This window comes from Rhipicephalus microplus, chromosome 2, assembly GCF_043290135.1.
Source record: "Rhipicephalus microplus isolate Deutch F79 chromosome 2, USDA_Rmic, whole genome shotgun sequence".
In the NCBI taxonomy this organism is placed as follows: Eukaryota; Metazoa; Arthropoda; class Arachnida; order Ixodida; family Ixodidae; genus Rhipicephalus; species Rhipicephalus microplus.
In genome coordinates this window covers 273230351-273256779 of record NC_134701.1, presented here as the reverse complement: position 1 = coordinate 273256779, position 26429 = coordinate 273230351, and the positions used below count along the sequence as shown (strand labels likewise).

Here is a 26429-nt window from a genome sequence, read left to right as displayed (position 1 = left end):
CAGGTACTTCTGTGATTTGTATGCAGACACTATATTTTTTTTCTGTTCTAGTAAAGCTCGCAGCAGCAGGTGCAAATTATACTCTCAGAAATTTTAAATACAAGTACTTCAAACTGCAAGGAATGTTCGAGCTCTCTGCCAGCTACAGATAATTTTTATGCGTACTTATTAACAGCTTGTGGGGGCCATTAAAAGTTTGTAGAAACGAGACATAAAAGGCACCACTCAACCGCGAGGCCACACAGATGAAACTGCACACTAGCAATGCCTTAAGCTTTGTAGATCATATGTGCAACATCTCCTTTTTCCAACAGTCATACGCAGGTGCAAAGGGAGCGTTCAGGCACATGACATCGGAGTGTTAGCCAAACTGCATGGCATCTAGTTTTGTAATTGGGACAAAAGTGCTTTAACAAACTTTTTGTGGTTTGCTGATACCTGAAAAAGAATCGTTACTAGGAGCCATGTTATGAGGCGATCATTTTGAGCGATAGTGTCGCTTCGCATGACACAAGCACTTGCACACCTTTCTCAACCTGCCAATCAGCGCATTGAAAGCGACATTTCAACAATATCTCAAGAAATGATAGTCTCGGAATATGGCTCCAGTTGTGGGAAAATATAATGCGCTTTCAATTTCAAAATCTTGTTATGGTTCTGTTGAAAAATGCTACAATCTTGTGGTGTTAGCAAACTCAGTCAGGTAGAAGTTTAGACGGCTGCAAAAGTCCAACTGAAATGTACATGCACACAAGCATGTACCAATGAACATGCACTGTGTATTCTCAATTGAGCCACAAATTCAATGGGCCCACCATCGGAAAACATCGCCGATTACATAAGCATGACTATTTCTTCAGCCCCTATCGGTTGAAGTGCTTCAGTCATTCGGGCCGGACCCCCGCGATAAAGGGACTATAGTATGTGAAGCGCATTTTCTAGTAGTTCTTGTGGTCCTAGCCCGGTTCAGTGCCGACACCAACAATTATTACACGTTTGCTATAACATCATACTGCTGCTTCAAAATGATGCAAGTCTTGGACAAATTATGTTTGTAGCTGCTGAACAAGAAATCTCCATGTTGGTATATTACTGCCTAAAGCTTGTTGAAAGAATAAGCAAACTTCTGGGATCTTATCAAAGAAAAGAAGTCTATTGAATGCAGACTAGAGCATGAGTGAGACGTGCCAATGCGAGAGGGCAGTGTATTTTCAGATAAAAAGAAATGTAAGGCTGCGCTCGAGCACCACTGAGTGCAAGTCTTACTCAAACACGGCAAAAGTATGTAGAGCAGCTACTATATCTCGCAATCTCTCTTCTCACATGATGCAAAAAAAAAATAATTGCTCGACATGAAGAGACACTTAAGAATAGGTCCTAGCTTATATAATGCAATCTTTTTAAATAATGAAAATCTTACAGTCAACAAAACAGTATCACAACTGGAGTAGAAAGGCAAGCCTAGTTCAGTGTTTAGCTAGAGAGCACAAGGTTAACGGCATAAAAACTAGTGGCCTCAGCTAAAAGACCCCAGCTGCTTTGCCTTCCAGACCACATGCACAGGGTCTAGCTTAAGGTATAGCACTTGATGACTTGCCGCACGATTAGAGCGTGACCATTCATGGTCAGCCGAAGTGCAGAAAAGAAAAAAAAATGCTTCCTTGAACACAGAAGAATTCAATTTTCTACTAACACACAGTACGCTATAATGTCAACAGAGGCACCAGCAGAGAGCAACCTTTTACTATTTTTCCATATGTACATGCATGCAAAAAACAAAATCCATTATGCCTTGGGCAAGATATGGAGATATGGCAACTGCACATAATTTTTGACTAGAGAAATGGCTGCAAAAAAATTTATGGCATGCAATAAGAAGCAACATATACAGGCAACAGGACCAAAAAAAGTATGAGGGGAAAGCAAACAGAGCATTTTAAGAGGCACAAAATTGTGCTCTACCAGGCAAACACATCAGCCTTTTCGTGTAACTACAAAAAGTTGGGACAACCTGTCTAAATCTCTTGAGATGTTAAAAACGTTGACGTCCATGCTTTCCCTTAATGATTCTGTAAAAACAAAGCAAGAACACAAAAAAACTGTGCTCAATATACAGAAACAAAAAAGCCAATAACAGTGCTAAAGATAAGTGAAACAGGATTACACCAGGAAAAGGCACCAGACCTTCCACGAAGAAGTAAAATTCCTGTCAGCATATCTGCTTGCAAATAAACTAGACCTATGGTACATACATGCACAGGAAAGCCAACAATGTACTGTGATGTCTTGGTGGTTATATGGGCTAGCCACAGTTACAAGTGAGGATTTTTAATTAAACCTCACTAATTCATCTATTATCTCATTTCACACTGGAAAAAAGTGTCCAGTGGATGCTGCCTCACCTGATATGTTGGCAGAGTGGAATGCTAAAGATGAGATGGCTGTATGGTACATGCCGAAACATAACGCTAAATTTTATTAGGTATTATTTCTCAAGAATATATAAAATTTTAATTATCGTTTGACTTGCCCAGGATAGTCACATCTTCAAGTAAAAGGAAAACACGACAAAGTATTGACGAGAAATGCTGTGCTCACCATCAAAAATGAAATTCTCTGAATTCCATCTCACAGACTGCAGAGAGGCTTGGGCTTAGAGATGCCAATAAAAAACAAGCACCTCCTGCAATGTTTTAGGCTTAGGCAGGGTTGCCTACTACAGGCTGCTAATATTCCTGCAATCGTTCTATTCAGCTGACTCGCACATGGCAAGATTGTCAGCGGACACTAAGCAGGCCTTCCAGCTTATTAAATGGCCAAGGCGAGTTCTTATCTTCACAGCAGTGCGCAGAATTGGCAAGACAAAGCAAGTATAGACCACAGCTATTTCGACACTCGATCACACTGCGCAACTTCAAAACATGAAGACAATTATGCTCTCCAAATGGCCTTTTTGACGTCCAACTCCAGCTGACGTGCCGTGTGGAGTACCGCAATGGCCTCTGCCTGAACACTTCGTAACATTTTTTTTAGCTATCTACTCGCTGATCACAGTATCGAACCAGGTGCACGCAACTTAATCATGCCCATTAAAACTCTTGTAAATATTTCGAAAGCAATATATTTCAATTTAGGAGAGTTAAATATGAAGCTGTGTGGACTTTCCACATCAAACTTGTGAAAGTTTGAATGTGAGGGCTGAACATAACAGAAAAATGTGCACTTTAATGACGTCGCAATGTCACCAACTTAGTCCTAAAACAGTGCAATGTGATGACAAACTGAATAGCTTAACCACATGGTTCTGCATTCTTTACTGACTGCCTGAAGTTTTTTTTTATAGTCAAGTAGAAGAAGTCCAAAAAGCTGCTCCGAGGAGAAGTGTGGCAGCAGGCCTCTTTCATTTGACCTTGACGAACATGTGCTGCCAAAGTGCATGGCGGAAACCACGACATGGGGATCATGAACATCACGCAACAGTTTCGGTCACAACCTCAGGGAAGAAACACCGCGGCTTCGCAGTGCAACCCAGACGGCTATACACGATGCCACCATCGCTGCAAAACGAAAACAGAGCACGCAAGAAGTGGTAACGCTACTGATCACTATCAGAAAATGGTGCAAAAGAAAGCGATTTTGCGAAAATAAAGAAAGGAAAAGCTTGCAGTTCAAAGAACAGTAAAAAAACAAAAGAGTGGTTTTTAAGATCCTGAATTAACCAAGTTGTTTCACATGCAGGGCTCCTATTAATGCTATGTTACACAAAAACAAATGACAGCTGTATCGTGGGCACATTTTGGCGAGACCATGCTGTTGATTTACGAGTTGCCAAGATACTTACAGATCCCGCCTAGCGACTTGCACAGAATACGGTACTAACACCATTCTGCACTGAGCAAGCGGCAAGAGGTGGGCTAAATTAGCATGTATCTCAAAGAAGGGATGAACAGTGCAAATATGTACACATCGCCTGCCCTTAAGTTTTCTTTCCTTTGCCTTGTGTTTGCACTGCTAATCCCTTAGTTTAACCATCCTATATACTTGCCATGCTAAAATTTATCATGAATATTCCAAGCATTTCAATGCATAAAATTGTCTCCAGTTATGTTACATCGGTTATCATGCCCGACATGAGTGCTTAAGCATCAATGCAGTGGTACAGAACCCTCTTGTCGCACAGTGGAGAAAAAAAAAAAAAAAAAAAAGCTCGAGAAGAGGATCCAGAAAGAGTCTTTGCAGTTAACAAAAATGTCAAACGGTTTGTGTGCACCTGTACTCTGAAAATTTCCACAACTGAAACAGCTGTGCAACAGCTCCAATAGCTGCACAATACACTACTGCACCTGCCTTCATGACTTGTTTGGTCATGCACCTTCAGAAGCTATGCATCTGACTTGTAGACACACACAACGCAACGCTGGCCTTTGAAACAGAGAGAGATGGTGGAAAAAAAGAGAACTGCGAACAATATCCCATCAAGGCCGGCATCAAAGCATGGTGCATCGCCTCGTCAGTACCACACCCCTCCCTTGACAGCATTACCGCTGAATACGAACGTCCGAGAGACAGACCGAGCGAGAGAGAAGGGGTAGGGGAGTAGGAAAGTCGATGACGGAGACTAGGCCCAAGTCGTGGCGAGCCTCACTGCTCCAGCCAAGAAGGTGAGTTGGAGTTTGGGTTCTTCACCTTGATGTTGAACTGCTTGAGGGTAGCCTCAAGCGAGGCCTGGTTGCCCGAGAAGTAAGACGACACCGCGTTGTGGAACAGCAGCAACTGTTTGTGCATCACCTTCACCTGCAAAGTTTAAGCAAAAACAGAGAGCATCACCTCAGTATCGCAATGCATGGTAGATTCTGTGCCGGCGTTACGCACTTCGAAGAATCGGGGACGAAAGGAATGGGCAGAGATACGTAAAAAGCTAGCGGTGCAGCTCTGTCCCTTCCCATTGCCCTTGTTTTCCTTACGCTTCCTATACCAATCAGAGCAGGTAGAATCTCTCTAATGCTCGTATTGCACAACCTTCGATCCTGTAGCTGTGCCTCGGTTTCTTACAAGTTCACCCAACAAAGCTGCTACTGTATCACTTGCCTGCAATGAATAAATCTCCACTTTAAGTGCAGGTTTTACGTAAGGCAGACGGATGCAGCCACAAAAGAAATGTGTTCCTATACATGCTACTATTAATGCTGAAAAAATTAAAGTTAGTGATGTGTGAATCAACCAGTCTTTACTTCAGTACTAAGCAAGGTAAACTGTCTCATTTTCTTCGACAATGCAACTGCACGTTGATGGCCTGAAGACAAGACTACTCGTGGAAAAACATTGCCTTCAGCGACACCCCCTGGTACCAAGGATTTCTCATTGCTGTAGGCTGCCATCTTCCCTGTAATTCTACCTTATCCAAATAAGGTAAGGACACAATTAATATAAAAAAAGTAAGTCACCTTGTTCTCTTCGAGGAACTTCATCTTGATCGTGACATCCGCCTTGAGCTTCTCGTACTTGTCCCGGTGGATAGCAAAGTTGCGCTGGGCCTCGTCCATCTTGGAGGAGATGGCCGTACCCTGCGTGCCCTGGGTGAGCTCCTCGAGGTCCGTGCGGTAGGCGTCGTACTCCAGGCGGGCGCTCTCGTATTGCCGCACCGTCAGGAGCGTGTCGTCGATGGTCTTGTGGCAGAGGGTGGCCAGGGAGGAGACAAAGAAGTTGAGCGCCCCGAGCAGCGTCTCGCCATTCTTGCTCAGCGACCGCTGCGCCTCGGCATTGTATCGGAATTCTTCCTGCAGAGGTGGGCTGCGATGCGCAAGCTCCTGGAATGCTTCGGCCAGGCAGCCCTGAGTCTGAACCACCTGGCATGAAAAACAAAGGTGAGAAATCGTTCCATGCACTGTTGAAATCGGCGTAAGTTAGCTTTCCCGTCCACTCCACCACTGCAGCCTCACAATAGAGGGTTTAGCAGGTTATGGTAATACTGTACCACATACAGCTCAATACTACTGTACCGCTCCTCCTTTCTTGTTTGTAGCGCTTTTCACACTCCCCATTCCGATGAAAATACACTAAAGCAATAAATGCTTTCTTCAAAAATTACTATGGAGTTCTCATGCTTCACTGTTGCCTCCCTGTCAATGCAACGTGAATGAGCCGCCTGCCATTCACCTCTGGACTTGTTATTGCAAACTAATTGCTACTAATAACTTTATGGCAGGTGATTTCATAAATTAAGTTGATGGAGCTCCAACAGTGAACAGAACTAATTGATCAGTCAGTGATACACCAGAAAAAAGTCCCGACATACATTTTTAGAGGTGTGCAAATAGCAAAATTTCGAATGTTATGAGAGTTCTAGATGGGGGTCGGCATAATAATAAAAAACAAATGAGATCCAATAAGCAAGGAGGCGCCAAGTGTTGGTTGGCGGGACTGCAGCAGACAAATGTAGTAGGTGCGCTTATTACACTGGGAAAAAATCTCGATTTTGAGGACTGAAGCTAGGGGTGCATTTATTATGCGAGTTTGTTCATTACAGGAGTGAATACAGTATTAGCTTTGTCGTTATTTAATCCAGGTAGAGAAACCTTCGGGTGTGCCTATGAATGATTGCACTTGTTGAACTGTCTATCAAGCGATTATAACTTGTTCTGGCCTTGAAAATAAACATGTTGCTAACAGTACTGTGTGGTGTCCATATATACCTTCACATGTCTGTGTGATTTTGCACTACATCAACGCTGTTCAAGTGATATTGAATACTAATAGCCCCTTCTAAATTTCAAACTACTTTTCCACAAAGCATCGGCATACTGCAGCAAAAGTATATTTAAAGAGCGTTCTGAATGCGACAGAACAAGGTCAGAAAACTTAAGAAACGTTTAGAACTGCTGTCACATTCTTTTCTTTAGCAGTAGCTTTAGTCTTCACCGTTATATTGAATCATATAATGATTGCCAAACTGCAGGTAACCAGAGTGGCCTCTACATTTTTTGATAAAAATAGTGCAACTGAAAAAATTTTGAGGCTGGTTGGGCATCCTAGTATAGCGTGGCACAATTTCAACAAATTTCACGGTTTTGGCTCAGCCTGGCACAAAAATAAGGAATGGTACCAAACTGACAAAGTCGGCGAAGCTGTTGCACCTCTGTGCATTAGAATAGAGATCACATAGTAACTCTCCTCCCGTCTTTCTCCACCGAGTGCTTCTTCCTCACTTCTTCAGTGTCCTGCCCACCCACCACATAACGCATCAGCCCCTACTAATGACTACATATACAAATTGGATGTCATTAAAAAGCATCGCTTTAAACAAAAGACCTACAGCAGCACTCAATAGCAAAGACAAGTCACCTCTGTAAGCCAGTCCTATCAAAACCGATTTCGCAGCACAGTTAAAGCCTTACTTTACACAACCAACTTATATGCACTGTTGTCCAGTGAACTAATGCAAATGTAATTACATGAGTGATGACGCACCTGGTGGAAATGCGAGGCGAGGGCACGTGCCAGGCGCAGCACGTGCAAGTACTTTGCCTGAGTGTCCCGCAACTGTTCAATCTGAGCTTCCAGCTCGGTGTCCACCGTCCTTGTGCCCTGCAGGTTGCATGAGATCAACACATTTCAGCTTAAGCAAGCTTTATGGAAGTGCTCCATTACAGCAACAGAGAACACATTTTGAAAAGGCACTAAAGAGAAATAATGAGTCAGGTTAGATTAATAAATTCTACTCTGGGGACTCAAATGCTGTAAATTTTAACATCATAGGTTTATCAATAGGTTGAAGTTTTATTTTCGGGCTCCATATTTCAAGGAGTATTTTTCATACTTTGAAAACATTGATTCGATGCAAGTTTTTTTTAATCTGGTATGTGAAGTCTATGACTTTTTCACACGGCAATGCCCTACATATTTATTAATTATGAAATATGAAGGGCCTAGCACACGCTGTCAAAATCAGTGACATCACAATGTCTGGTGTTGAAATTCGAAGTGGTATTGCCAGTCACATTTTCTTTTTGCAAGTTTCCTTGCTTGCCAAGCGTCTTCTCGAAGCAAGCAAGGTAATTTCAGAATTGCGATAGAGAAATGTACTGATATGTGAAAAATCGTCTCTTTAATGTTTCTTTAATATCAAACACAAGTAGCCCAAATGTGTTACATCACTGCTGAGCTCTGTGTTGATGTGACGTCCCCGCAAACACGCACTGAACCCCGCTCCTTTCGAGATGTGTACGCTCGTTTCTCAAACCCACGCATAAAGAGCATTCCGGAGTGAAGTACCAGAAGGATTATCTCTACTATTCTCACGGGCTCCCCCACGCAAACACGAGGACTGGGCGGCGCCTTGTTGCCTACAGACCATGTGACAGCGTACGGTGGAGATAATCGGCGCGCTCCCTTCAGATCTGTGGCATGGGGGAGCAGCAGAACACCTTTTATTGGTTCGGGAAATGCGACCTTTGCGGCAAGCGCCTTTGCCGGGTCCAGTATGCCTTTTCGTCAACCTCCGTACCTCCAGGGCTTATTACTACATTCTGCGCGGATGGCCGCCCGCGGCGGTGAACGACGAAGAAGCGGCGGCTACGGAGAATTTGGCGGGAGACACCGAGCTGCATGAAAACGTTGAGACTCTGTCTAGACATCGGCTCGCCAAGTGCCGAAAGCATCGGGACCATTGTTCGCCCGTAATTAAAGGGTCTTCGGACGGCTCGCCCATCACTCTCCCTGAGGCTTGAGTTTGTACATCGTTACTTGCTCGGCTTTGTTTGGGAGAGGGTTTTCTACTGGTGTAGGCCGCGGGGGCGGCCGCCGAAGAGGATACACTCGGACTGAGAAGAAAAGATATGCCGTGTAGAATGGCGGACTGGTTTGGTGCCCCGGTAGGGCGGAGTCGGGTCCTACAAAAAAGGGACTACGAGACGAGCTGAGGAGTCAGAGTTACGATGCGAAGAGAGTCGGAGGTACGATGCGTTGAGATTGAGATGGTAGAGAGACGGAATGGAAAAGGAAGATAATGGTGCGAAGAGATAGCAATGAGAATCGATGAGATTATGACTGAGGCAGAGATGATATGACGAGGAATGAAAGTTAGAGATGAGAAACGAGGAAGCGAGTGATTGCGGGACGTTATGAAAGAAGATTAAGATGGAAATCGCCGAGAGAGACAACGAAGACGATGAAGACTGACAAGACGGACCATTCGTGAGACGAACTTTATGCACCATATTTAGATTAGCTTTGCGGGAAGGGAGGTGGCCCGTTGAGACATTGCGTGGTTTTATTCATTGATAACTTTATCATTTGTGTCGTCATGTGTTTATTCTGTAATATTCTGTATTCTGTCACCGTTACTTAACTTATGTACCCTGTTTTGCGTGTCGCGAGTATTTGCTGGTGTGTTACAATTTCGTGTAACAGAGATGTCGTTTACGGACAGTATGTGTGTACGCCATTTGCACTTGCTATTAAATTAAATGAATCAGTAAAGAGAAACAGGTCGTAGCGACTCTTACTTCTCGGCCCCAGCACGAATCCCTGTATGTGGAAAGTGATTGAGACTCGTAGCCAAGAGGGAACCGGATAGAAAAAGGGTTGAGTGTTCTTCCCTCTCTTTGGCGATCGGTGGCGTAGCGGGGGACGTCTCATTGACATTAAAGCATAGCCTGGAGCATATGACATATTTAGTATCAGTAATACGATTGACAGGCCACAGAAAGGCGAGATACAGAGCTTTCAGCACTGTACCCCTTTCCTTGTTACATTTGTCGATTCTTTTCCAATGAATTATGCCGCTACTGTTCCAACATCTACCATGAAATCCCCAGAACTTGCCCTCACCCGAACAAGTGCTCACTCTCCTTTTTTTCAAGATTAACAATATACGCCAATTACAGAGTACCCATTCCCTACCACGATTTTCATGATTTTGAAAACAGTGCAAGCAACAAGCATGCTTAATTAATAAAACATTTCATAAACTATGGGTGTGCATTTTTTATTCTTAGTGGCTCTTCGTTCACCATCTTGAATTTTGATGCATGACTCACGAAGGGCCCCCCTTCAAACCTTGTTGGATTATCTTTCTTGCAAGGAATTTTACAGTAGGTGAAAGCTACAATACAGTCCTTCTGAATTAGAGGTGCGAAAATTGCAGACTGGAACAGTATTAACGGTATCATAATCGGGACCCTGAATTCACAGGAGGGAGTATAATAGGTTATACTGAATGTTGCACATCCCAGCAATCTCGAGTTGCATCCAAAAACTCTTTGAAAACTCTCACAGGCAGAAAGTAGCCGTGCAAGATATACAACCACAGTAAGAGAGGTATAAGGAAGTAACACACACTGGCCGCACCTTCCCTAGCTTCTCCGAGAGCATCTGCCTGGTGCACTTGTAAGTGGAGACACTCCATTGGCGCAGGTAGTCGATTTTGGACTGGCCAGCCTTGGTCACCCTAGGGTCGCTACCATTCTGCACCGGACTCGGCGTCGTGAGTGGAACACTTGTGGTCGCTGCGACGAACAGAAAGAAAGTGCTGCTAACAAGGCACAGTTAGCATTTGCACAGCACATTCATACCGACAAGTGGGTTTGGACACGTCTTTCTGCTGTTACTTTCTCTGTATTTTAAGCTACAAAGTACGCAAGTTTCATATTCCTATCTTATAGGTATTTGTCTAAAGTATGCCAATTTCAATGAGCCAATTCAAAATAAGTAAAGTGTTCTTTCCTTAGTCATCTCTTCAATAAAGTTTGGGGTTAACACAGGTAAAAGATTATGTACGCGAAAGAGGGGAAAAAGGAATGAAACTATCGAAGGTCGTGCTACACATATAGATGATGCTTAGTCATTACAGCACACTACTTGAGGAGCACCTTGCCAAGAGCAACATGCTTGCATAGTTCCTGTACAACCGCACATGTAGGCTGGAACTACCACATGCTCTAAAAATGCTTAAGAAAGGATGAAGTGACACATTTTTCTGTTGTCTGAGCAGCCTGCTTCATGAAAGTATTTGTACAGCATTTGAAAATTTTCAGTACCTTTTTATTTGACTTAGCTAAGATATAGTCTGGCAGTCCAGCAACTTCACTTTTAATCAACAGTCGGAAAGTTCAAAATATACATAGGCCCATGCCGCATTATGACTGGGTGAATTATATTTCCATTATAGTTGTGGATTATAGTTCAACAAGCTACAATGTTTGCATATTTTAAGAATTTTTTTCTTTGTGAAAGTAACCTGATTGCAAAATGCCAAGCAACCATTCTCATTGTAATACAAAACTTTTTTTTCATTAAAATACATGTCTCGCGCAGGGTGGTCTGCGTGTAACATCGCACAATAACAGAAATCCCTCTGAACATTCAATGAGCACATGCGTTTAGTAGTTCAAATTCCTCTACACAGCACACTATACACATGATAAATGTATCCCATGCGTCGCCAAACTATTTTGGATGCGCCCTTACAGATGATAGTGGGAGCTTCGCATGCCGTCTTAATAGGCTACGATATGAAAGAACCAATTTTGGCTCTCAACATGAAGAGCCAGGAGCAGGCTTCTGCGCATCAAACGTAGACAGAGAGACCAAGCAGTGAACCATGAATTATGAGTGCCAGTAAAGCGCTGCATGTACCGTGTCTCACTGCAGGGAGTCCACACCCAAGCAGGAATCCACAAGCCTCATTTTTCACTTAAAAGAGACAAAAAAACGTTCGCCACTCAATCTCACAAAAAACCAAGCCATTTTCACTTCCCTACATTGTCCCAACCGCCACTTCTGATAGTTCCCTGAAGTGTCAAGCTCTGGAACAAAATGCACTTCCTGTACTAAAACCAATGAGCCGTGTACTAAGTAACCATGGCCAATCAAATAAAATGCAAAGTATTTTTTTCTCTCTCACCATAGTATGACGATTGCCAAAACAAGCTGAACAAACACAAGATCAGTAACACAAAAAATGTTGGCATATGGTTATGCAAGTTTCAAATAATTACATCAGCACAAAGATCTCTAGAAAAATATTTACAATGCACAAAAAGGACATTTTTCTCGTCACTTGCAGATTTTCAGTTAAAATAATAGGGCACGGGAAAGATCTTTGCTTTCTGATGCAGTAAACTGAAAAAGAGATACTGAAGCAATCATTACCAACTATCACAGACCTCTAGTGTCAAAGATTTCTACTGATAGACGTCTACCGACTACCCAGGACGGCTGAAAATTTGATTCTGCCGAAAACAATGCAGAAGCACACAATATTGAACACATACACACTACCCTTTCTTTTTCCAGGACCAAGATCACATGTTCTGGCAACGTTTGAAGCCCCATCTTAGGATCTCACACTTGTTAGGTAATAATGAAGTCTAGGTACACCCACTTATAATATACCAAGCCTTCTGCAGTTCACGGAGTTTTAACAGTAGACAACAGAGAACAAAAATGAAGAAAGCAAGTGTTTTTGCGGATCTTCAATAAATCTGACAGTGCTATTCCTGTCGCAGTCTATTGTCCATGTAAGCTGTGTGAAAGGTCTTAAAGGAGGTTGATGCAATGGCTTGGTAGTGATGCTTCAATGGTACACCTGGGCTACAAAAGCTCTACAGTAAACCTGCCCCACATTCACAAATGTGGCTCTGGCAGCAACTTCTTCATCCAATCTTCTAAGCAAGGTCCAGTGCCCCCCATCTCAAGTGGTCAACACTATCTGACAATGCTTTTGTGGATTCCAAGAACAAGGACTGGCTTGAAAGATAGCTGCAGACTTCAGTACTTAAAGATAAGATGCTGAAGGTACCCAAATGAAAAATATGATACAAGAGAAATGAATCAAGGGACCGATTTTTATTAAGCAAAACAATATGAGGACAACCTATAATAAAGACAAAGAAAGCATAAGGAGCATTTTTTGTATAATCGTGAAGAGGTGTTCAAGAAAAGTCAATTATGTCTATAGGGCAAACTGCAAGTCTGCTTTGCAGTGGAGTCATTAGAGATGCTGATCTACAGGAATAAGGCTGCAAACTTATCCTAGTAACTAATTACGCATTCAAATGTCAGCATGCATGCACACCTGAAACTTCCACTCAAAGTTGGGCGACCATACCACAGAAGGAACTCGCGACGGCCATAAGTTTTTGTCAAAACTCCACAACAACTGAAACGGCCAACCGAAAAGCTAGTGATGCTCACCAGGCGGTTGGGCCGCCCATGGCGAGCTGAACGAGCTTGGTGGCGCATTACTCCGCTGCTGCTGTTGACTGGTAGACCGGTGACCTTCCGGATGAGGCATTGCACCTCCAGAGTGAACCACGTCGCGACTCTCGTTTAGCGGAGGTGCTTCGTCCAAAGCCTTGCGCAGGTCCTCTTCAAACTCGCGTCCAGAGTCCGCACTGTGGCTGGGTGACGACACTTCGGTCATCCCTGTCGAGTAGTGACAGCCACGGAGACTGAGTGACCATACTTCGCAAGTAAAACAAGCAAGCCATTTTAAAGGGGTCCAAAGCAGCTATGTTTGAAACAGGCTGGTTCAACAATATTAGCTGTAGCCAAACTAAACACTCTTACAAGATTTATGCAAGTGACATTTTGAGACAGGATTTCTACAATAAGATCAGCTCTCTTGTAACTCATCAGACATGCCTGTACAGTAGTTACTTGCAAACTTCAGTAAACTATATGCAATACAGATACACTGCCCCTAATATGGTTGGTCAGTTAACTACATTGCATTGAAACGATATTACTGCAGTTCACAGAGTTGGTGCCCTTTGCTGTCTAAGTATCATGCATTCGTAACACCGTAGTGTTCAAGTACAGAGCTTGGAAACATATGAGGTGCCCCAACCCATTATAACCCCCCCCCCCCCCGCATCCCAAGAATTTATACCAGATGCAAGCAATCGTGTTTCGACAGCAACGTGCTACATAGCAGTGTAAACATATGCTGCGTTTCGGTTTCATACTACCACGCCTTCCGAGGTAATGAAAAATCACAGTGAGCAAATAGTTCAAGTCACCTTAAAACTTAATATCTGCAAGAACATTCGGGTTTTTAGACTTCGGTTTCGTATGCGGGTATTGTCTATTATTTGCGGCAGGTTTGCTCACCACGGCTACTCTCTTGATCGTCCTCGGTAATATAGATAGGGCGGCTAGTACGCACTTATCACTACACAGCAGAGGCAAGATACAACCTCCCACGACATAACCAGCCTGATCCGTCATCTTCAAACACGCAAGAGTTAAAGGAAATTAGAAAATGCTACAGCCATCGGGTATTTTAACTGCCACCCCCCTCTCCTCTCCCTACCACTACCCCCTTGGTGAAGGCAAACTTGAGGCAAATGTTGGCACTTCAGTTACGCAGATGGAATGGATGACGTGTGCTGTCACGACTTTCAGCCGCGTGATTACTCCCCCGAAGAATAGCGATATGCCGCAACGTTACCTGCCCTATAAGAAAAGGCGTGCTGTACCCAACCAAAGCGAAAGTGAAGCGATCAAGCGACGCACGACCGTTACGACCGGCTTGTCGCGCTATCATACGCTACGTTCAAGGCTGCCATTCATCAGCTAATGGTCACACTGTGATCAATACAAGTGTTACACGTGCCTAAATACCACGCCTAACGACGGAGAGGTCCGATTACAGTCGGGACGAGCAATAACCTTCACGAAAATCTGCGGACACAGTGCGCGTGCCATTTTTCAATGCCAAGCAGTCCAAGCGTCCTGAAAATCCTCCATGGAACGGTGCCGGACCCTCCCTCGATAACAAGGCAACCACCGTGTGCTGGGCAGTGCGCCAGAATTGAAACCAAACTTTGCTTACCTACACGCCCAGCTTAATGCGCTCCGTGACGCTATCCTCGCGAAATCAACGGACCCATCGACTCTTAATAAATATGAGGTGAAGCAAACGAACACCCCATAATTGAGAAAAACCAAAAAGAAAAACAAGGGCACCCGTTTGAGAGGAAACGCTGTCAAAAACGTCACTTCCGACTGCCACCAACGACGCGCGCTTTGTAAACACACCGTCATGCGGCGCTACCAGTGTGTTGGAAAAAAATATAATGCAACTTTTGTTTTGGTATTAACTGCAAAGCTTTTTTTTTTCTTACATAATGAATGAAAGCTTGCCAGAGTCTGTAATAGAGGTTACAAGAAAAGTGACGTTTATCCAATGAGCCGTGACGACTTGTTACGCCACTAAAACCGCTAGAACCTCGTTTGCAACTCACTTGCAGCACGCCAGAACGTCAGTGGTGTCAACAGGCGTTGCATGAGAAACCCCTGTTATTCTTATTCCCTTCCCCCAATTTCTACATTCTACAAAAACAAACGCATACACGTGAAGTCACATAAGGGAGAGGGAGAGAGGGTTCTGCGCGATTTGGATTAAAATAGAGGCATGGCTAGACCCCGGTTGTTCTTCTGAACATTTCTAACTCGTGTTCCTTCATCGATTACACAAACAACTTGTCAATTAAATACATTTTTTTAAAGAACTGAATCGAGTGGGTCATATAAGGAAAGAACGAGTGCGTGCGTAGTTCTTATATTTTTTTCTGGTAAATAAATTATCTCGTGGCGGAGACTATATCCCACATTGCTTCAGTCGACTATATATGGTGATAATCGTGCAATGTTAATTATACCTTAAATTGATATCACAAAATACCTTCAGCAGAGATCAACAAGAACGAGGTAAAATACCTCGTGAATAAACGCTGCTCCACTCGACACATTAAATGGGCACTAAAGTCAAATAACAACTTACTTCAGAGTAAAAGCTCTATGTATGACGTCTACAACGACAATATTATCGACAGCAGTGCCCTATTTACCGAGAAATTAAGGTAAATGCACAAGGATACATGCGCCACAGTAGGACATTCTCGAAATGATCCCGATGACGTCAGACGAGCCGCCTACAAATAATCACTTCTAATCGATATAGCTGCACGAAATAAAGAACCTTCCAAGCATCAAGACACGCAATAAAATGCTGTTTGTTTTTTTCTGTTTGTTTCATGGGAAAAAAGAACCCCCGGACGTTACTATGGTGAATAGAGCGAGTGGTTCAAAAATTCAATTTTCACACGGTTAAATCTGGACAGGTCGTGTCATCTAGCGGGGCCCAGTTGAACCAATCCCGACTGCAGTTTTCATACTCTCATACAATATGGCAGTTTTGAAGGCTAGATAGCATTGCTGAAAATTGTTCAATGGCCGTTGTTGTTGCTATGGTTTCCGTTACTGTCCCTCTACTACTAATATAGTGTCGGCGACCACGCATATAAGCCGGTCAACGTTGCGCATGGTAACAGTGACTTAGAAGTGTGGCAGCTTGGGCTAGTTGGTATGGCATGACGATAGTTATAGCGCGAGAACAAAACGACGACACAGAGACAAGAAGGACATGAAAGACACGAGCTTTCGTGTCCTTCTTGTCTCTGTGTCGTCGTTTTGTTCTCGCGCTATAACTATCGTAACAGTGACGTTAGATGTTCCGTTGAGGCGGGTAATTTGAAGAGCACTAACCCGATGCGGACCGCTAAAACGCGATTTTATTTCAAAATAACCCCTTCATTGGCACAAAAGTAACACTACGAGGTTTCTGGACCGCTATTTCAACAATCAATGTCGGTCTAATAGTTGCCTTTGGTGTCCCTTTAAAATAAAGCATCTGAACACAGTAAAGGCTCATTAATTCAAATTTCAAGGAACTGGAACTATCAAAAATGACCGAATTATCGAAGGCGTCAAGAAAACAATAAACAAGTGTCTCGCGTTTTTGCGTACACTTTCATGATAGATAGGTAAATTCCGTTCTTATGAGAGCAAATCCCGTTCTTCGTGGCATGAGACTGAGACGCATTGGTGTGGTTGTCCCAGTCCGCGAACACCGTTTATGCTCCTTTGCGTCGCACATTTTGGCGCGCTTCGGGAATGAGACCTAAGACCTTTTTGTTGTTGTTGATGTTGTTATTTGTTGTTGTTCTTGTTGCTCTTTTGTGCTATTGAACAATACGCGTACTTGCCAGGACCAAATAAAACGTCCTAACTATCAAATTTCCGAATTAACTGGTGTCGAATTACCGAGCCTTAACTTGTTTCTCTATTTACAAAAAAAAACAGAAACAAATATTCAATATTATAAAGTTTCAGACACAATACAAGCAGAATATTTATGTTCTAATGTTAATTACTCGCACGCCTTTACAACATTCATTTATCAAGGTGTCCCGCCCTTCATTCCTCTCTCACCAGTTTTCGCTCTGGCGTCTTACCTTCGTAACACGATCCAGCGAGGATCCATGACTCTGTGAAAAAGAGACGGAGAAAGAATGACGGCCCAGTTTAAGCGTGCGAAGAAAAGAAATGTGATGGCGGCTATGTGAAAGTGGGGGGGGGGGGGAGAGGATAGATTAGATGACGACAATTAAGTATAAAGAAAGTTGGACGTACAAAATACACAGCTCACACAACAGGACAAGAGAAAACGACAAAATTAGCAATGATTATCCACTGATACGAACTGATAATTGGTTACATTTGTGGTCCATTCGGTATATGCCTAAACACGAGTGAAATAGTTTCACCAATTGCTTCTTTCTCTGCTAGTTTTCTAATCAAGCATGTTCCCCTATCGAAATCTCTATTTTTCCATATTATTTCTTATACTAGCCTGGCCACTGTTTGCAGGGTTGTATATAGTCAAATTTTTTAATTATTTTTTAGCATCTCGAGGAAAGAGCGTGAATCGCGAACATAAAATATTGTCATCATGAATCATCACACGCTCTCTTCATCTTCTTCTTCGCTCCTAGAACGCGGGCACCGATTAGTCCAGCGTGCAATGCAACAACTCCGATGGAAGAGAGAGCAGGTACAGAGGGAGAAATAGAGGACAAGAGAGAGAGAAGACATAAAAAATATAGAAAGACTACAGGAAGAAATAGACGGAGAGTGAAAGAGATAGAAACAGACACACAAAAGAGATAGAAAAAGCAGAGAGCAAGACAGCAAGATGAAGAGAGAGTGATACATGGAGAGAGTGTGAAAGAAAGGAAAGAAAGAGAAAAAATAGAGGTAAGTACACAACAAAGATAGAAAGAATAAAGAGAAATGTAAGAAAAGAGAGGAGAAAAGAAAGAGAAATAAAGTGAAACAAGGCCGTTCAGCTCCGAACTTATTTCAGGCTCAGTGGCACCACTCGTGCGGAACTCCTTTAATTTCTTCTGTATTGGTTTTTTTTTGGGGGGGGCGGGGGGGGGGGGAGTGTGCAAGCGTTTTTTATGTGTGTTCATTCGTGTGTTTGTATATGTGCTATACTATAAAAATAATTATTCTTAGACTTTCCCATCTTAAAAACACGATGAATTATTATGAGGAACGCCGAAGTGGAGGGCTCCGAAAATTATCGCGACAGAGTTAAAGAGCTCGTTCCACAGAAATTCTGGTGTCGACGTCGTTGGTTCTGAGCGAGAAACCATCTTGTGCGAGACCGAAAAATTGATAACGATGTAAAAAAAGTAAATAATAGAACTGTTAAGTCCGTATAAGGATAACACCTAGGTCCTCTCCGTGGGAAGCAGGTGTTGTAGTACCGCGGATCCACGAAATTGCTTGAAAGCGCTTCGGTAAAAAAAAACTAAAGGAAAGAAAATACCTGTATAAATGTTATGTAGCGGAAGGAGTCTTCTTAACTCATGTAATATCCATGTCGTAAAACATTATAAAGCAGTGCACGTTAAAGAACACCGGCTGCAGGTGGCCGAAATTTCCGGAGTCCCCCCTACGATGTCTCTCATAATCATAACTTGCTTTTGGGACGAAAAGCCCCATATATAATTAACGTTCTAAACGTATCTAAAATGATTTGTCGCAGCCCCCCCCCCCCCCCTCAAAGTCACGGTAAAGGGCAGACTGTGCGCTTAGGTGACTGGGGGAGCCGCCCCCTAAACTCCTCCTCATAGCGCACGCCTATGCGGATGTCTCTATAACATTTCACCTGCAGTGGCCGCACGGCCGGGATCACCTGAAAATTATAAAAAAATTGTATCTCTGCGCCAATGCAGAGGCATGATACCCCGGCTGAACCACTGAGACACTGGACAGAATGAATGTCCGTCTATAGTTATACGGTACGGCGGGAGCAAACTTGGAATACGAGCTGATCCACATATACACGACGATTTCACAATGTAATCGAAGACGTTCTCGTTTTTGTTATTTAAACTGCAGTTTGCTCGATTCCAAGCATGTCTTCGTCCTAAAAATCCTGCTTGCTGAACTCTCGCTTAATCTTACGAGATTATACAGTGCGAGCTTGCCGCTAATCTCTCGTTTGGTCCGCGCTCGTATACTTGATGCGCCGGCGCGGTGGTTTGCATATGCATTGCAGTCTGCTGTGACGTCTGTGTTACGAAAACGACGAGAAAAAAAAAAACGACATACATATGTTATATTGTACGCTGTATCTCTGTAATTACAGTTCCTTTCTTTATGAACAAGTATTATGGGGTTCGAAATACCGGAAACTGCACGACAGCTTATCAGCAATGCGGTAGTGTTACTGTGGGATTATTCTACTTTTTAGTCTACGTTTTATTTACACATTCTTCGCCGTCATCAATGTGCGGCTGCGCCGTCTGCAGGAAACGAGCGCTGTGCTGGTTAGCACGACACAAAAGTCACATAGTAACAGCTGCATGCCCCACGCAACAATAATTTTAACCATTTGTCTAGAGAAGATTGGTATCATATTTCGGCTTGAGTGGAATATAGATATAAACAGCCTATCAAAAGTAATATGTGCGTCAAATCATTTAGAGTCATAAGAAGGAGCTTTTTGTTTTATTTCCCTGCCTGCGTCACGACAAAACCGCTCAGACAAAAGTGCTATACTTTGTCTCGTCTTGCTGGGAAACCAAAGACGTATCCGTCCTATAGGGTTGCCAACATCAAACATTTCATAGACGATGATTCGTTTTACGAAAGATATACGCCTTACGACACACTGTCGTTAAACGAAAGACTTGCAAATACATGAACCTAATGATAATTGTGTTCTGTTGCAAACATGGCACTAGCGACTCGTGATACCGAGAACGAGTGAATAAGCATGTGCGAGGCTTGAAACTGTCTCGCATATTTAGAAGACACATAGAAGGCTACAAGAGCAAAATTAAATTACGTCTTCGCATACTAATGTACTACCTTAGCCAGGGGGGGGGGGGCTGAGTCTCCCCCGAAATACTGGTAAGAAAATGACCCCCCCACCCCCAAACGTCCTTATTCTTTAAAACTTCGCATGTGTATATGTATGCAGGCTGACACAAAAGCACACAAGCAAACGTACACAAGAAATATCCCTCCCCCATCCCCTCCCCAGAAAAAAATTTCTGACTTCTCCCTTGATATACAGCATGTGAGCTGCTTATCGAGAAATAAGAGATTATGGGGGCAAACACTTTCGCACCCTCGATGTTGAAACTCATCGCCGCTCCGCTACGCTAAGGTGCGCCGGTCGAGCAGTTGGCGCGCCAGTAGGTGGAGGCAGCAGACAACGACGATGACGCCCGGCTCTCAAAGCTCGTTCCCACGTCGGTAGAATGCAGCCTTCGCCATTCATGCGCCCGCAAATGTATTACACACCGGCCGAATCACACGCCGCCAAAAGCGCACTGCCCGTGGAAATGAAAACAACCGCCTACGACTTGTCTCAAGCTGGCTTCAACGCCTATCGCGTTGCTCTCAACAGTTTTTTTTTTCTTTTTCTGCTGCGCCCTTGGCTTCACGAGAACGTTATTTGAACATACGCCTGCGCGATCGCGACGGCGAGCAGCTGTACGCTTGCTGCCACGGGGACGCGCCGCTAAGCAAATGGAAAATGTGATTCAAACAGCCCTCGCGCGCCTTTCGAATAGGCGTGCATTGCTGTGAACACTCGGCTACAAGTTAAGAAAATATGTCAGCTCTGCTTACAACCATCGTTCACCTACGGTTATCCCGTCCTCAGGGATTTCGAATCGTTGCGCCCATCCATAACACTTACTCATTTTCGTGTTGTCTTAAGCGCTTGATCGGCGATACAGATAGTTCGTTTTCTCGTGCAGAAACACGTTTTTGTGTGGCTAGTTTTGAGATGGAAACTTGAACGTCCTAGTAATATTCATCAGGGATTATGGTATCGCTATTCAGCCAAACGTAATGTCTTAAATAATAATGACGAGCCTCGCCCCGCCGCTCGGCTGCTGACCCGCAGGTCGTGGGATCGAATGCCGGCTGCGGCGGCTGCATTTTTGATGGAGGAGAAATGACTCTAGGCCCGTGTGCTCAGATTTGGGTGCACGTTAAAGAACCCCAAGTGATTGAAATTTCCGGAGCCCTTCACTACGGCGTCTTTCATAATCATATGGCGGTATTGGGACGTTAAAACACACATATCAATCCAACGTTTAACTCACAATGTGCGTAAGGCTTAAATTAGCCGAGAAAAAAGGAAAGCATATCAACGGAGTGAATGACCATGAGTGGAGCGACGCGTCCATGCGTCCGCCAGTGCTTCCGTCCACGCTTCAATGTGTGTGTCTGTCTAGCGACGAGCACGAGCCACCGCGGCCATCCGCGCCCACCGCTCCGCTTTGTCCATGCCCCGCCAACGATCCGACACGTATACGGCGACGATCAAAGAGACTAAGAGAGGCACTCGTTCCCCGCGCACCAAAGCACAGCCCACGCAGCAGCCAATCGGAGAGTAGCGGTACAGCGCCATCTAGAATATTATCACTCAATTGCAGTTTGTATGTGGATGGATGGATGGATGGATGGATGGATGGATGGATGGATGGATGGATGGATGGATGGATGGATGGATGGATATGGCTGTACCCTTTAGATCGGGCGGTGGCTAGCGCCACCAAGCCGTAATACTTAATGAACTCAAAACTATATTTATTTATTTTTTCCTTAAAAAGTGAGTTTGAGGATTCGTACTTTGCAGTGAAGAGTTTATTTTCACTCGTGCCTTGACTTTAGCCACCAATCAGATAACCTGCTTCTAGTTAAGTCTACTTGCTTAAAGTCTATTTTGCCCTCCCGGTCCCTAAACCCCAGTGCTTTGAAAAACTCTGCGCCATCATCCTGAACTATAGGGTGAAGCCCTTTACAGAACATTATCAAGTGTTCGGCAGTTTCTTCTTCCTCTCCACACGCACTGCATACTGTGTCTACCCCTTCGTATTTGGCCCGATATGTCTTGGTTCGCAGTACTCCCGTCCTTGCCTCAAACAGTAGAGAACTACCCCGAGTATTATCATAGATCCTTTCCTTGGCAATTTCCTGCTTAAAAGTTCGATATATCTCTAGTGCGGACTTCTTAATCATGCCCATTTTCCACATGTCAGTCTCCGTTTCCTTCACTTTCTTCTTAACCGATAGTTCTTTTTGGTTTGGCCACCTGCTGTTTTCTAAGTATTTACCAGTCAACTTCCTGGTTCGCTTCCTCCATTTTGTATCGACATTCTTCATGTACAAGTAGCTGAAAACCTTCCTAGCCCAACGCTCCTCCTTCATTTCTCTCAATCGCTTCTCAAGTTTTATCTTGCTGCTAGCTTCCCTGCCCTCAAATGATGTCCATTCCATATCACCTTGTACTCCCTGATTTGGTGTATTCCCGTGAGCTCCTAAAGCAAGCCTACCTATTCCACGTTGCTTAATTTCTAATCTTGCTTGAACTTCTGATCTCATGCACAAGACCGCATTGCCGAACGTCAGCCCAGGAACCATGACCCCTTTCCATATTCCTCTCACAACATCATACCTATTGTAATTCCACAGTGCCCTATTTTTCATCACTGCTGCATTCCTGTTACCTTTAGTCGTCACGTATATTTCGTGTTCCCTCAGGTACTCGGTCCCATTGCTTATCCATACGCCCAGATATTTGTATTTATCTGTTATCTCTAGCGTGACGTCCTGTATCCTAAGCTCACTACCTTCGTTGTCATTGAAAATCATGACTGCTGATTTTTCCTTACTGAATCTAAAATCTAACCTATCTCCCTCATTACCGCAGATGTCCATCAATCTCTGCAAATCTTCCTTGTTGTTGGCCATTAGCACTATATCATCTGCGTATATTAATGCTGGTAGTGCCTGATCAATAAGTTTTCCTTGTTTGACTAAAGAGAGGTTGAAGCCCAGCCCACTTCCCTCTAATTTTGCCTCTAATCCTTGTAGGTACATCATGAATAATAAGGGTGACAGGGGGCACCCCTGCCTAAGCCCCCGTTTTACCTCTGCAGGCTTGGATACCTGTTTTTCCCACTTTATAACTACCTTGTTACCTTTATAGATACCCTTTAAAAGATTAGTGACTACATGTTCCACGCCTAGTGTGTCCAGTATTCCCCACAATTCCTCTTGAACCACGCTATCGTACGCTCCCTTGATATCCAAGAATGCTAGCCACAGGGGCCTGTGTTCCTTTTCTGCTATTTAGATGCACTGTGTCGGTGAGAACAGATTGTCTTCCAACCTTCTGTGTTTCCGAAACCCATTCTGCAGTTCCCCCAGCACCCCCTCATCTTCTATCCATGCCTGCAGTCTTTCCTTTATAATCTGCATCGCCAGCCTGTAGACCACTGATGTCACTGTTATAGGACGGTAGTTGTTTATGTCAGCTTTGTGCCCCTTTCCTTTATAGATCATGCTCATCCTGCTAAGTTTCCATCCATCGGGAACTTCACCATCGATTATTATTTTGCTCACTGCCTCTCTCAAAGCCTGCTTAGACTTTGGACCTAATGTCTTTATCAGCCTATTTGGAATGCCATCTGGGCCTGTTGATGTACTACTAGGAACCCTTTTCTCAGCCCTTTCCCACTCTCGTTGTGAAAATGGAGCCATTGCACCACTTGATTCGTCCTGGTCTATTGTGGTGCATAAAGTACTTCTTTGTTGAAAATTTTCTGTCACCCTTGCTCTTATATATTCAATAGCTTCGTCCCCTTCTAGCCTGGCACCTTGGGCTGTAGTTATAAAACTCTGCTCTAGGCTCGTCTCATTTCTTAGGGAGTTTAGATGGTTCCAAAATTTCGCAGCTGCCTTTCTATCTTTTTTATGTACTTCTGCCAGCCACTGAGCTCCCTTTCTTCTAATCTTTTCATTGATCAGAAGGGATGCAGCCCTTCTACAGCTTAGAAAGGTTTCCCATTTTCTTTCAACATCATCTGTCGGTTCACCCCGCTGCTTAGCATGTCTGTGTTCCCTAGAGGCTTCCTGACGTTTTGCTATGGCTCTCTTAACTTCCTCATCCCACCAACTTTTGGGTTTGTGTCTTCTTTTCCGGGGTGACTTGTTACGCGTCTCAGCAAGCTCTAGCTCAAAGAGTCTAATTAGATTCATGTATGTCCACACTGTCTTATTATCCTCCGTGATTACTTTCTCAATTTGTTTAGTGGCTATTTCAGTTTGCCTTTCTGAATAAAAATTTTCCTGTAGTTGCTCATCTTGTCTCCTTCCCACTTTCACTGCTCTTCCAAAACTTAGCTTGATACGTTTGTGATCACTACCCAGACTTCTGGAGCCACCTCCATCTATGTGCATTCCCCTGAGCTTATCATACATCCTATGTGACATCAGTGCATAATCTATCGTCGACTGCAGCCTTCCTACCTCCCATGTTATTTGCCCTTCACACTTCTAGGTACTGTTGCAAATGATCAAATCAAGCCTTTCACACATATCCATGATCATTTTGCCTGTCGGGTCGGTATACCCATCTATATCTTCTATGTGCGCATTCATGTATCCTAGTATAATTATCTCGCACTCTCTTCCTAACTTCTGAATGTCCTTTGATATACACTCTACCATTGCCTGGTTTTCCTCTCTGGCCTTTGCTCCCGTCCACAAGTACACGAAACCAAGGAGTGTCATTTGACCTGCCACTTTTCCTTTTAGCCATAATTGTTCCTTGCACTCCTGCTTGACCCTTTGCCAGTCTGTACTTTTATGAATGAATGCCCCAATACCACCCCCCTTTCTGCTGCCTTCTGTTCTATTACAATATTCCCACGCGTAGTCCGGATTGTTCGGAGGTTGTTCCATGTCCCTGAGATGTGTTTCTACAAAACCGTATACCATCGGCCTCTCTTCCCTTAGCTGTTCTTCTATCTCTTCCCACTTCAGCCTGTTCCTACCACCCTGCATGTTAATATACCCTATGTCTGAATGGGCTCGGCGCTCGTGGCTACGTCTATTTATTCCCCGGACTCTACCTATCTTAGACATTGGTGCCACTTTGGAATCGTATCTGTCCATAACACCTGTCGAAGAGTCTCGATCCCTGGTTGTTTTCCTCGTTACTAGCTATCCTGCACCCCGAAGGGCTCGCTTGCCCCCCAAAAAAGCTACTGCGCGTCCTGCAAGTCGCCAACCCACCTCATGACCTAGTCGCCCATCGAAGTGAATTCTGTCTCGTTGAAAACCACCCCATCTATGCACCTCTCTGTTTATTTCCACCACCTCAAAGCCTTTCTCTCGACTCATCCGCCATATCTCTTGGTTTGCGTTGACAACCGCTCTTTGCAGGTTGCTATCACGCACCGGTACCTCCGGTATCGTGCATATCACTACCTGTACCTTAGGAGAAGTGGCGCGCATGTCTTCGACACCTTTCGCCAGTGTGGCTGCTAGTCCTGCTGTATCTTCATTTAAGACATCGTTTAAACCGCCTGAAATTATCACGAGGTTTCGTCTATCAGCTGTAGTTTTGAGTTTTGCGCTCGCTTGCCTCATGACTGCTTCAAGCTTGCGTCCTGGGAACGCCCCTACTGCAACCCTCTTGTCACCTCTTACCCTCTCTTTGATGGCTTCTGTGCATCGATTTAAATTCGAGTCCCCGGCTATTATCACATGCTGTGACTTTTCAGCTGGAGCGTCCTGCACCTGGGGGCTACTTGCACCTGTGACGCCGGCTGCTTTGTCCCCTCCCAGCCCCATCACTACCTCGCTGAAGCTGGGCCTTGCGACAGTTGAACCGGCTAAACCTGTTTTTTCCAAACTTGCTTGTTCTTCCTTCTCCACCGTTCTGGTTGCCGGTTCTCTACTGTTCTCTCCGTAGGCCGCTTCTTTGTTCAGCTTCGCTAGTGCTTCCTCGGTGGACTTCAGTCTTTCTCCCATTGCCCTCGTTTTCTCTTGCTCTGTCGCCAACGCAGTCTCGAGCTCATCGATTCTCACCAGCAGTTCACTTTGGGCAACCATCATTTTCTCCATTTTTTCCTCGACCTCACATTGCCTACACTTCGCGTCAGCCTCTTCTCCATCCGCTTCTACGCTTGAGTCCACTTTCAAACCCACTCCACATCCTGAACACTTTACAGTCTTTTTAACCATGTCTTTCTGACACC

General features: G+C 44.1%; 1 protein-coding gene across 8 annotated transcripts; it reads right to left on the bottom strand.

Annotated features, from left to right (window-relative positions):
• Positions 1-1841: 1841 nt before the first annotated feature.
• Positions 1842-20724, bottom strand: Arfip (ADP ribosylation factor interacting protein arfaptin). Of its 8 annotated transcripts, none has more exons than XM_037420959.2 (9): positions 20495-20724; positions 17301-17333; positions 13195-13425; positions 11635-11691; positions 10339-10505; positions 7468-7584; positions 5445-5846; positions 4687-4794; positions 1842-2069 (listed from the first exon to the last, which is right to left on the bottom strand). In XM_037420959.2, the coding sequence occupies exons 1-9, from the start codon at positions 20511-20513 to the stop codon at positions 2061-2063; spliced, it is 1143 nt and encodes a 380-aa protein (XP_037276856.2). In that variant the 5' UTR covers positions 20514-20724; the 3' UTR covers positions 1842-2060. The 8 variants fall into 8 exon arrangements, with proteins under 8 accessions (XP_037276856.2, XP_037276855.2, XP_037276852.2 ...); XM_037420958.2 differs by lacking the exon at positions 1842-2069 and adding an exon at positions 3206-3557; XM_037420955.2 differs by lacking the exon at positions 1842-2069 and having other exon boundaries at positions 4187-4794.
• Positions 20725-26429: the final 5705 nt, after the last annotated feature.